Below are 13,405 nucleotides of genomic sequence, written 5' to 3'. Positions count from 1 at the left end.
AGCAGGGTTTACTCTGCCAGGAACTTTGTATGGCAGTTTGCAGCACAACCTGGCCTTCAGCAGATAGGAATTGCAAACAAACTGCTCTACACACCAGTTGTTAGCAGAATTAACCTAGCAACTAAGAGGAGCAGAACTTAACCACATTCCACGAGGACGAGGAAGTTCTAGAAAGCAGATTTTTCCAACACCACCTTAGTCTGTGCTCATCCCTCCCTGTCAGGGTTCTAACTACTAGATTGTTAAGAAAAAACAAAAAAACCCAGCTTCCCAGTCCACTGAGCTCAGAAAAAAAATATCTGCTTAAAAAATAACAGGGCATTTTGTATTGTATGGGGATGGCAGCACTTAATAAGCAGGACTCATCTGAGCTGCTTTTATCCTTCTATTCACCATTTCAGGTTGGTTACAGAACACCACAGAACTCTCTCAGTTCAGCAAACTGGAGTGCTTAACTACTGTAAAGGATAATCCAGTCTCCTTACACAGTCACTGGGAAAGGGAAGACTTCTGCTACCTATGCAAGGAGTCTTAACTACCAACCTCAGCAGCTCTGGAACATTCCAAGGCCAGGTGCTTGCTTTTTGGAAACTACAGTCCTCAAGCTGGATACCTCTGACTGGCAATCTGAACAGTCTTAACTTACATTCTTTATTTGGATAAATATTCTACCTCTTCTCATACAACTGTTGACATTCTGGTACTTAAATAAGAAAAAAGCTAATTCTCATAATGGCAGATGTTATGAAGAGCAGCTTCCAACAGAATCATAAACATGTTTTATCTGCACCATAGCCCATGGGAGACACGATTTAGACTACTAAAAATAGGAGGACAAGGCTACATGAAGGCAAAAGTTGTTGTTTCTTTTTCCAAAAAATCCAACAGTTACTGTTTAAAGACTTGTTCATAATAGTTTTCTTCTAAACACTGTGTTAGCAAGGAACAGCATGAGCAAGAAACTTCTTCAATTCTCAAGCTTCATGGACTGTTACTTTCCTGTATTTTTAAAAGTAAATAAACCAATATAAAAATCAATAGTTACCTGTGGATCTTGCTTCATTTGGGCAACCAATTTCTAGAAAGAAAAAAAAAGGCACAGCAATACAATTAATGGTTTAAAATTCAACATTTTCTTTAAAACTTTGTAAAAGGAAAATATTCCATTAACAGCATGTTGATAGCAAGGCCTGGAATCCAGTGTTATGTAATTTCCAAATCCATTCTTTTTAATACATTAAAACTGTTGCACTAAGCCACCAATTTTTCTCCTTCTAAACAGCTCTTGAACAAGTGATGTTTTTTAAGGACCATTTAAGCCAGCTGGGTAAGATAATCTAATAGCTGTGTCTCCTGTAAAACTGCTTCCTTCTTTGCTTGCAGTCACAAGAACACCAATCACAGATAACTGCTGCAGGCACAAAAGCTGTTTGTGTATTCAAAAGCAGAATGTTTCAAGTACTAAGGGTCCATCTGTTTGTTGGCTCCACTGGTACCACATGGAAGACCCATGTTCAGAAGTACCCTTGCCACTTTTCTCCCTCAAAGAGAGATTGAGATCATTGTAGAAGAGATGCCCTCCACATCCAAAGGAAAGCAGACAGATGATTACCATTCACTATTCTTCCTCCTTCACTTCCTTCAGGCAGCTGCAGGAGAATGCTGTCTTTTGCTATGCAAGAAAAAGTTACCAGAATGTCATTAAATAAGATTGGAGCCCAGAATGAAGAGGCAATGTAAACCAAAAACCCCCAGTTTCTTTTTTGCTTGCAGCCATGTTCATTCATCACATTGTCGTGCCTCTTCCACACGTGCAAAGCACAACGTACAGTCTATTCTTTCTTCTCTGTTGCTCATCAAACTAGTAAGAGGAGTGATAACCAGAAGGACAAAGCAAGCAAAACCAATAATGTTTCACTCCACCTGCATTGATGTCACTCAAGAAATCAACTCTCTTTAAAAGCTTCATTTATTTCATATCCTAAAAGTTGTATTAGTTTTTTTTTTAAAGCATACCACAAAGATAATTCTGTGTCAGACCACAGGCTTACCTGCTGCATTTGTTTCTAGTACTAGCCAACAGCAAACAGAAGCATCTGTACTATGCCTATGCTGGACAAGCCCAGAGTGTTAAGTCCCATCTTTCAGAAAATTCTATCTCTAATGTCTACATTCTTGTACAGACTCAGGCATAAGACAACATGGTCAGCAACTGTAAGCTATTCATACAATACTGCTGAATTTATGGATCACAATACTGCATCATCCAGTCATAAGAAAAACCAAATCTTTTTGCAGTGACCTCAAACATAAGCTAAGTTGAACATATTTTAAAACTTACTGATCTTTTTGCTATGAAATAAGAGAAGAAAAAAGATGTTTCAGGTTCTTTCCATACATGAGCTGAAAGAGTCATCCATGAAGTCCAACTCTTCTGTGACAGTAGCTAAATACAACTTCTTTAACACCTCTTGAGATCAAAACTATGAAGATTAGACCATTTCAAAGTAACCTTAAGTAAGTCAACACAGTAGTAGAATGAACTACTCAGATGTGCTGCATTTTTTTGCAGGTCAAGAAATAACAGCTTTGACATGGAAGATACTTGAATATTCAAGTTGCACTCTTGACATAGCAAGTTATCTGATCACATCAATTTCTACAGCTACATATGCAGCCATGAGTGACACACTGCACCATGAACCTGGGAGGATTTGCTCAGAGTGCAAAGCTGAACTCTGTACATTCATCATGGACACCACTCCACCACTTAAAAAGTGGACAAACTATATCTGTGTGTTTGCAAGCTTTTTTAAAGAGTCCTCAGAAAAAAAAAAATTAGATAACAGCAAGATGACAATTCATCATGACTCCCAAGTGCTGGCAAAACTAAGAGACACAACGCAGTTCAAGCATTTCATTTGAAGATTTGTTGTTGGTTTGGGTTTTTTTGCTAAACCCAGTTTGATTTCTATCAGTGGCCATTTGATTGAGCAGTAACTGCTCAAACAGAGTTCAAGCAAAGTTTACTGAAGCACCCAATGTGTTGCTGAAAGTGTTATTATTCAGTGTAAACATTAAGACTTTTAGCCTTAATTATGGGAATGCACAGTTTCTTGAAGAAAAAAGGCTACATTCTGATATAATGGCTTGTCTTGTTTCACCACTTAAATTCAAATTTAATTAAAGCTGTTTTCAGTGCAGAGCTCACTTTTAATGAGGACTGGGCAAAGCTAAGCCAAACAGGGTCAAAAAACCTTGAAGTTGTTAAAAAAAATCTTTTGGGACATTTTTCAGTCATCATTTCTATCCATCATTATTACAAACAGATGCTAACAGTTACTCAAAATCCACTTTCTTAAAAAATTTGGTTAGCTTTTGCATACAAATAAATAAAGATACATGCAAAAGGTAAATTCTGTTCTGCAAACATAAGCACTTAGTGTTCTGATCACTGTACAGCAGATACTATTGAAAAATCATGCATATTTGACACTGTCCCACACAACATCCTGATCTCTAAACTGGAACAACACAGATCCAATGGACAGACCACTCACTGGATAAGGAACTGGCTGGATGGTTGCACCCAAAGAGTTGTGATCAATGGATCAATGTTCAAATGGTGATGTGTGACAAGAGATGTTCCTCAAGATGTTCCTCAGTACTCAGAGCAGGGCTGTTTAACATTTTTGATGCTGACGTGGGCAGTGGAACTGAGTGCACCCTCAGCAAGTCTGACAACACCAAACTGTGTGGTGAAGTCAACACTCGAGAGAAGAGAGGGCATCCAGAGGGACCCTGACAGGTTTGAGAAGTGGACTTGTGCAAACTGTATGAAGTTCAATAAGACCAAGTGCAAGGTTCTACACCTGGGTCAAGGCAATCCCATGCAAGAATACAGGCTGGGTTGCTGACAGCCCTGAGAAGGACTTGGTGAGGGGTGGACCAGAACCTTGACATGAGTAATCAATGTGCACTTGCTGCTCAGAAAGCCAACTGGGTCCTGGGCTGCATCAAAAGAAGCACAGACAGCTGGTCGAGGGAGGTGATTCTCCCCCTTTACTCTTTTGAGACCCCACCTGAGGACTGTGTCCAACTCTGGAGTCCCCAGCATAAGAAGGACATAGAGCTCTCTGAGCATGCCCAGAGAAGAGCCAAAAAAATGATCAGAGCACTGGAGCACCTATAGAGCACCTATAAAGAAATTGGGGTTGTTCAGCCTGGAGAAGAGAAGGCTCTGAGGTGATCTTACACAGGCTTTCCAATATCTGAAGGGGGCCTACAAAAAAGCTGGGGTAGGGCTTTTTGCACAGGCATGTAGCAAGAGGACAAGGGGCAATGGTTTCAAACTTGAAGAAGGGAGATTCAGATTAGACATTAGAAAAAAAAAAAATAATTCCTGTGAGGGTGGTGAGATGCTGGAACAGGTTGCCCAGGGGTGTTGCAGCTGACCCCTCCCTGGAAGTGTTCAAGGCCATTCTGGATGAGTCCTCACAGGGACCTTGGAACTAGATGTTCTTTAAGGTCCCTTCAAACCCTATCCATTCTATGATTCTATGAATAATACTTCCTGGTCTTAAACATTTTAATGACTGCAGCAAAACATCATAGGCAATTTCTGAATCTCCTTGCCCCCGTAACAGAACTTCATTGCAATTTTGAATGCAAGGACCTTGGAGTTTCTGATGAGAGTGAAGCACTTGTCTGTAGTTCTGGAAATTCATCTGGAGCTTTTTCAAGTTTTTCTCCCTAGCTCAAAGTGCATATTTCATTTTACTAATCCACCTACACTCTCAAGTTATTGCACTGTGTTCATCATGGCAGCAACTACTGAGCATCTAGAATGCTTGTTTAGGCAAGTCAAATACCTTGGAAACACTTTCCAAATTGTACATTACGGGTTACACTAATTAGTGTAATCATGTTTCTTTTATTCATATTGTAACCATTGTGAGTTACAGATATCCAACAGGAATACTTGGAGAATTGCCTTTAAAGAAGATCTCATTGATAAATTTAACATTTCAAGTTGTGAGCTACTCTGTGCTTATGGATGTAACAATTTTCTTCCAGTAATTAATATACATATGTGCTCTTACATTTGATAAATCAGGGGGGTTTTGTTTTTAATATTTTTCATTTGTATTGTAATGGAATGGCAAACTAGGAATCTACTGCCAGATAGTAACAAATAAGCTACCAGTAAAAAGATGCAACATGTAAAAATTTCTGAACCCAAACACCTCTGGTTACCAAAAATATACAATTACAAGTAAATGAAATTACTAAAGTAGATGACAGTCCAGAAAAGAAGCACCAGATTAGACTATGCAGAGCCAGACAGATTTTGTTGGAAAATTCCTCCACCATATTCTTCCATTGCCAATTGAATACTGAAGTACATATTATATATATTGAAGTATATATACTACTAGTAAAGCTGTTGAGACTGGAGCTGATGAACATAAGAGCTTCCAGAATGTTTTTATAGTTGCTACAAAATACTAAAAAAAACAAAATAAAAAAAAAATCCCCACCCACAGCCCGATATGGAGATTTTTCACATTTGCTAAAAAACAACAGGTGGTGGGGTCAAAAAGCAGAGTACAAATTCTAAAGTAGTTTCAAAGCTTATAAAAGAAATATTACTATAGCTGTAGTCCTATTACTTACTGCTACCATTAATAGTAATGCTATCACTAATATTAATGCTACTGTTTACTTAAAGTATAAAGAAAGAAAGAAAGAAATTACCTGGTGAACCTGAATTTCCACTTTCAGAGCCTCCTGTAGAGTCTGCAGCTCCATTCTCTACCTTCTCCACTTTCTCTAGAAGTGTCTTTGCTGATTCCAGTGCCTTTAGTTTCTGGTTTCCTCTTTATTACCAGTACTATAGAAAAATAAAGGTTTTGTTTTGATTAGTGAAGGAGATGAGTCAAATTGAAAAAAGATCACAGCCAAGGAGAAATTCAGTAGTGAGCTATATTCAACAGCAGCTTTCTAGCTTAAACACCAATTATGTTTCAAACACAAGAAGTCTTCAGGCTTCACAAAATGCCTGCCTTAGAGTCACTTAGCCAAATTTGTTACTTCCCACATACCCAAAGTTGACCTATTTGTCCTTTATCTTAGTTTGCAGGCAGCTATTTCCTACCAAAGTCCTATTGGAGTTGCATGGTAAATTAGAAAATTTAACTACTGAGAATGTTTTAAAAATCTGTGTAGACAAGAAAATATTCTGGAGACTAAAACTCTGCTACCAAAAGAGCAAAAAGCTGTTAAAAATAATGGACTTCATTAACATGTTTCCATGATAGTACAGAGTTGTTCTTAGATGGGATGGTCTGCATGCAATTTGACAGAACATTAATATATTAATAATCCACTGCATGAAGTTTGTGCTGAGTTAGTAACTTCAGTTCAAAACTATTATGAAGGAAAACAAGATGGATAAAAAGCAGCACAAGATTTACTCAAAACCCATAAATTTTAACATACTTTACTACTGGAATTGTACTTGTAGAAAATTAATATGAATTTACTATCTTTACTTGTAGTACAAACAAAGAGCTCCTTCCAAAGGAGAAAAGCATTATCAGCCATACTTTTAAAAGCCTTTAAAGTTGGACATGAGATTTCTGTTCAAAAATACATTTTAAATATGAGCTTCTGAAACAGAATTAAGATTCCTGTCTCTATCCTATATGTTCAAATCACAATGGAACCTGTGTAAAAATTGGATTAAAAGAATCTATTCACACACAAGCAGTCTTTTACATACAATACATAGCAAGCTTTTATGTCATTTTTCCATCCAGACACGATACAGTAAACTGCAAGAGTGTTAAAATAGTTACTACTTATTTACTATTTGAAAATTGCACAGAATTACTGCACAGGTATTGTAGCCAACGTGGAGGCCTTCATAATAGGATTTCATTGTTTTCAAAAGGATATTGGCAGTTTAAATTAGTTATGTAGGCTCTAAAAACAGAATCATTCCTGTAAGTTAAGAGAATTTTATTTTAACATTTTCTCAGCACAGCAAACTGAAGTGGTGGTCAAGTTTGTGAACTTCTGAAAATAAAAAGCCAGGGGGAAAAGGTCATTCTGTTTTGTTTCCTTCAATTAATTTTCTCTTTCCAATCAGAAATTTGTTACAAGAGAAGACTATAAACAGGTTTTGAAAAGCAATATATTTAAATTCATTCTTTGTCAGTGCTGCATACTGTTAGCTTAAAGTTACTTAAATACTGAAGGCCTGATCTGACTTTCTAGTCAACACATAAAATGACCTTCTGCAAGGGCCACTTCCATATGTGACACAGATGAGAGAAAACAGCTGCCTCTGCAGCACTGCTCTATAAAACTGCAATTTGTATCAAGGGATACATGGAAATTACATATAGTTCCATGTTCTATTACCACAAATAGTAATGAGAAAACAGTATCCCAGATTATTATTTCCACTCCCTGACAAGAACAGCTATAGCCTGCATTAAGTCCCTACCACTGCAGTTTCAGAAGGAGCCATGCTTCAGAAAACCATGTGGGAGGTTGGGTAATGAAAATGTACTCTGCCCCTGTGCTCAGCCCTGGTGAGGCCACAGCTTGAGTCCTGTGTCCAGTTCTGGGCCCCTCAGCTCAGGAAGGAGATTGAGGTGCTGGAGCAGGTCCAGAGAAGAGTAAGGAGGCTGTGAAGGGATCCAGCAGAATTCCTGTGAGGAAGGGCTGAGGGAGCTGGGGGTGTTCAGCCTGGAGAAGAGGAGGCTCAGAGGAGACCTCATCACTCTCTACAACTCCCTGAAAGGAGGTTGGAGCCAGGGGGGGGTTGGGTTCTTTTCCCAGGCAACTCTCAGCAAGACAAGAGGGCAGGGTCTCAAGTTGTGCCAGGGGAGGTTTAGGTTGGAGATTAGAAAGAATTTCTTTATGGAGAGGGTGATCAGACATTGGAATGGGCTGCCCAGGGAAGTAGTGGATTCTCCGTGTCTGGAGATATTTCAAAAGAGCCTGGATGTGGCACTCAGTGCCATGGGCTGGGAACTGTGGGGGGAGTGGATCAAGTGTTGGACTTGATGATCTCTGAGGTCCCTTCCAACCCAGATGATTCTACGATTCTGTGATACTGTCGAAGCAAGAAGTCTTTCCTAAGCCTTGGAAATTGGATTTTGGAGTAAAAAGAAGGGCAGTTTCTTTCTCAGGGTGTCTTCAATGACTGAGAAGTTACAATTAATAGCTAGTATAACTATATATGAAAGTTAACTGCAAAGTTGCAGAAGAGATGGCTATCTCAGCTGAGATGCAAAGAATATCCATAATTTTACTACATATGACTGTAAAGCCAAGTATTAGCTCAATGGAAAGATGAGAGGGTCCTTTGTAAAAAAAGATTCAACGTATCAAGCCTGAGTAAAGACTATTAACACACAACTTAATTTGACAGATATAAACTGTAGCATCAATGGTTCATAAAAACTAATTCAATGTTACTTCACTGATGCCTTGAACAGCTAGAAATATTTTTTTTAAATGAAGTGTTAGTGCTTTGCAGAATCATAGAATCATAGAATAGAATCATAGAATTAGCTGGGTTGGAAGGGACCTCAGAGATCATCTAGTCCAACCCTTGACCCACCGGAGCAGTTGCTAGACCATGGCACTGAGTGCCACATCCAGTCTTTTTTTAAATGTCTCCAGGGACGGAGAATCTACCACCTCACCGGGCAGTCCATTCCATAGCCTAATCACCCTCTCCGTGAAGAAATTCTTTCTAATATCTAACCTAAACCTCCCCTGGCACAACTTAAGACCCTGCCCTCTTGTCTTGTTGAAGGTCGTCTGTGAAAAGAGTCCAGTTCCCACCTCGCTACAGCCTCCTTTCAGGTAGTTGTAGACAGCAATGAGGTCTCCCCTGAGCCTCCTCTTCTCCAGGCTGAACACCCCCAGCTCTCTCAGCCTCTCCTCATAGGGTCTGTGCTTGAGTCCCTTCACCAGCCTGGTTGCCCTCCTTTGGACCTGTTCCAGGACCTCTACATCCTTCTTAAACTGAGGGGCCCAGAACTGGACACAGTACTCGAGGTGTGGCCTAACCAGTGCTGAGTACAGGGGAAGAATCACCTCCCTGGACCTGCTGGTGACGCTGTTTTTGATACAGGCCAGGATGCCATTGGCTTTCTTGGCCACCTGGGCACACTGCTGGCTCATGTTCAGTTTCTTGTCAATGTAGACTCCCAGGTCCCTTTCTGCCTGGCTGCTCTCCAGCCACTCTGTCCCCAATCAAGTGGTTGCTCAGCCTAGCCATGTTTATAGGGGTTTAGGCATACACAAACACTGTCCTACTAAGAAGTTATATTGTGATGAGTAAGCAAAAACCCCAAAATAATTCCAGTAACACATCCTTCACCTCAACACTTGTTACAACTTCAAGTTTTGCTTTCATTGTAACTAAAAGTTAGCAGATTATAAATTTCCTTAAATGTTCTTCCTTCAACATAAACCTGAAACAGGTGCCATACAAAGCAGAGAACAATGGAGCACCTGCATCTCTTGCACACCAAAACACAGTTCCAAGCCTCAGCCACAAAGACTGCTGAGGACAGGAGGTAAATTTTGTGTTTCTTGGCTTAATATCAACTCCTGGAGGCAGCAGTCCTCTGTTCAATTTCTTGCTGGTATGCATTTGTTATAAAATATTTCTTTTGTGACTGCTTCAAGACTTGAAATTTCAACTATGAGAAGTACCCCAATACACCACAGTTAAGGTAGCAGAGGCTTATACACTATATAAATATTTAGAGACCAAATGAAACCTTAAACTCTACAATAATAACACCAGTGCATTGGCACTTCTCTATTATTAACTCAATTAAATAAAATCCACATCAGAACCTCTAAAATATCACAAAGCTATTTAAATTATCACTATTTGAGAAACTACCCTAGAAACACAGCAGACAAAGTAAATATATATATTTTTCTACTTTATTTATATGACTATTTTTAAAATTTATTACATATATATATATGTATTTATATAAGTTAGGACCCATGCAAAAACCATGAATGCCTTCTGTGTGTATGGAAGGATTCCAAGTTAGAATTTTAGACAGAAGTCTTTCTGTGCCAAAAATCCTCTCAAACATATTGTTTTTCACATTACCCAAAACCCATTATTTTTGAGCAGATTAATTTAAATGTCTATCATACTTCAGGCCCCTAGGCCCAAAACTTATCCATACAGTTACATTTTTTTATAGGACTGGGCTTTCCATTAGTAACATTTACTTTTTAAGCTTTAGTTTCTGAAAATATGAATAGATAAGACTTTGGGTTCTGTAAATGTCAAACTTTTTCAGGAATGAATGCCCAAAATTAATATCATCTATTCTTAGGTAAACCACCTTAGCCCTGAGATGAAGTACTTACCAGTCTTGACAAAGTTACTCCCTTCAGCTCTTTACCCACTCCTACAAAAACAAGAACAAAAAACAGATTATTACAAACAGTGTCACTATAGATTGAAACAGAAACTCAAAGAGATTTTTAAAGTTGGGGGGTGTTGACTGGGTTTTGGAGAGGGTTTTGCCATTGGTTTACAGATTTTTTTTCCATTTTTCAGTGTTTGGGTTTGGCATTTTTTTTAAATGTTGATGTAAAACTCCACTTGGAAGGGAAATGTTTGTCAAAGCAGGGTAAGCAAAGGAAACCTACAATTCTAATCTGGATTAAAATACAAACTATTACTGTCACTTGAGGAAGAAGAGATTACAAATAGAAGTTTTTCTAGTTCTATGTCTGTGTTCTCCTGCCCTGAGGAATATATCTCCTCTCCATCACATTTAGTAACTTCTAAGCTATGATCCCCATCAGTTGCCACAAATAAGTAAGACAAGGTTTCCCACCTGAGACAATGACAATGTTTGCCCACCACCTCTAAGTTATACCAACAGTGAAGAAGGTAGAGCAAGGGGTATGTCAGCACAGTCACTAGAGCTCAAATCCTAGAGTAACACTGTAAACTGAAATCAATGGCAATTTAAGCTAATATGCAAGGTCATGAACTCTGGAAGCTAAGAAAACACACTGCCCATTACACTTCCTGTGCTGTGGAAGAACAAGGTGCAGCAGCAGAGCAAGGCAGTACCTCCTAAAGCATCCTCATATGAATCATAAAAACCTCAATGAGTCAAGAGTCCCATAAAGGTAGCAAAAGCATAAATGGTAACTCATTTGCTCAATTACTTTGCTTGATACTAAGAAAATCCTCTAAAATACTAGAATATTAGCCTATTTAAGCCTCAACTCCACAGCTAACAAGATCTTTGCAGATGTGATTCTATCCACAAAGAAGTCATCACAGAGCTGAAGTTTAAGCCCCAGCCTTATAACGAGATACAGCAATAAAAAAACCCTCCTCTCTCAGTAGAGACCAGCACAAGTGGAGGAATTTACATTTACTGACCAGCTCAAGCAGGGTGCTGATGGACACCAAGGACAGAAAACAGAATTCCTTCTGCTGGCAGTGACTGTGTGTATTGTGGCTATTTTAAATTTCATTGTGCATTTTGAACACATATTACAGATTAGCTGTTAAACTAGTTTTAGGGTAATTTCAGGTTACTTTAAGTAACATCCAACTCCTAACATGGTAGGATGTGATCTGGGAAGGATGGACTGTTTTAAGGCTATATTCAAATTAAGAGTACGTGGCTCTGAGTGCTACAAGATTTGTCATACTCTCATTATTAAGGATGCTGAAGAGACAGGTGTGATTCTCATACAATGGTTGTTTCTTCTTCAGTATTAAAATTTTACTTTGACATTACTGAAACAGAACTTTAATTAAACGTTGGTTTAGCAGTTATTTCACTGGTTTAAAAACCTACAGAGGAAACCTCTTTTGTCAGGCAAATACTAACCAACCTTCTACAAGCAACTACAACTATATCTCCATGCTATTAATAAAAATAATAGCTAAAAAAAAAAATCTCACTGCTGCAGATGACTGACTAAAAAAAAAAAGCCTAACTAAATGGTCAGTACTACTCATCTCCAAATAAAGTTTTTTTTTTTCTGGGGGGAAAAAGATTATATATATGTGTGTGTATATGCACACACACACATACACACACACACTTGTAGCATAAATACACACAGAATTTGAAAACTGCCACTCATAAAAATAACAGCATGATTAACTCTTCCTTCCTTTCCCTCTGACTCTTGTGTAGAGACTCATCTCCATAGCAGGACAAGACTTCATCAAGACTCAACTCTGCAGAATAAAGCTACCCAGTTAGAAAACTTCAGGTTGCATTTAACTACTACAGAGGGCTGCAACCCCAGGCTGAGAACCCACAGACTCCTGAACACCAAGTTAAAAACATAAGGAGTTTAATTGTGGCTATCGAAATTATTTGCTCTGTTGCCTTGGAAAAGTCACTTAGAGAGGACCTAAACTCAAGAGAGGGAATGGAAATACATTTGCATCCTCTTCTATACTTAATTTACTACAGACTTTTTCTTAAGTGTTTAGAACAGGTTAATGCTTAAAAGTCAAGCCTTCAAAAATACAAAATACTTCAATTCTGCCCTCATGCAAGTATAGCATTTTGACTGGTCTCTCTGCCTCATTTAGCAGAAAGTACAAGCTTAAAGAATAAAGGATCAGTTGAATAATTTCATTCCAAGTTTTCAGTTTCTTTTTTACATTTAAATGCTAAACTTTACAGCAAGTAAAAAAGTGGTTTCCTCACAAGCTTGTCACAGAAACTTGTCACAGAAACTTGTGCCTGATAAGGGAAAGTTTTCTTAAATAAGAAACTGAGACCAAAAAAATAAAGAACAAACAGCCAGGATATTACTACTCCAAGCATCTCAAAAAGACCTTTTTTCCCATTGCTCTTAATTTTATAGTTAAGAACAGTTTAAGACCAACTACAGCTTTGAAATATTCTGCACTTGTGGATACTGGAAATCAAGTCAGAGTGGTGTTAATAAAAAAGTTACCAGATAAGATTATTTCTTGTTCGTAACAAGAGTAAATAGACAAACTCACACTGCCACTTCCACTACAAAACACATTAGGAAGTTGAGATGAGACAGATCACAACCACCCATATCAATAGAGAAGTCTGAACAGAGTTCAGCATTTTGCAGGGTTTCTTAATAAAACTTTCAGCAAGAAGAACTGTATCACAAAATTGCATTTTACTGAGGTTTCCCTTTGAAGACAGGAGAAACATGCTGTAAGCTGTCCTAGACAGAAGTCTGCATGGCTACTTCTCAGGTTACTTGGGCATTTTAAAACCCCAGCTCTGGGAGTTATATTCACCTCTGCCTTCTATTGAGAACACTGCCTTCTTCCCAAAACACACATATAAAAAGCCTAAGCAATGCATAC

At 38.5% G+C, this 13,405-nt stretch overlaps 1 protein-coding gene across 10 annotated transcripts in view; it reads right to left on the bottom strand.

Annotated features, from left to right (window-relative positions):
• The window catches only part of PHF21A (PHD finger protein 21A), a 128,586-nt gene that overhangs the window by 85,764 nt on the left and 29,417 nt on the right, over positions 1-13,405 (bottom strand). For all 10 annotated transcript variants that reach the window (XM_030452194.1, XM_030452186.1, XM_030452190.1 and 7 more), the window contains 3 exons: positions 10,429-10,469; positions 5,758-5,893; positions 1,046-1,078 (listed from right to left, as the gene is read on the bottom strand). In XM_030452194.1, coding sequence (XP_030308054.1) covers positions 1,046-1,078; positions 5,758-5,811 — 87 coding nt within the window. In that variant the 5' untranslated portion in view covers positions 5,812-5,893; positions 10,429-10,469. The remainder of the gene's footprint in view (positions 1-1,045; positions 1,079-5,757; positions 5,894-10,428; positions 10,470-13,405) is intronic.

The sequence above is a fragment of the Calypte anna genome, chromosome 5A (genome assembly GCF_003957555.1).
Source record: "Calypte anna isolate BGI_N300 chromosome 5A, bCalAnn1_v1.p, whole genome shotgun sequence".
In the NCBI taxonomy this organism is placed as follows: domain Eukaryota; kingdom Metazoa; phylum Chordata; class Aves; order Apodiformes; family Trochilidae; genus Calypte; species Calypte anna.
This window is presented reverse-complemented; position numbering and strand designations above follow the sequence as displayed.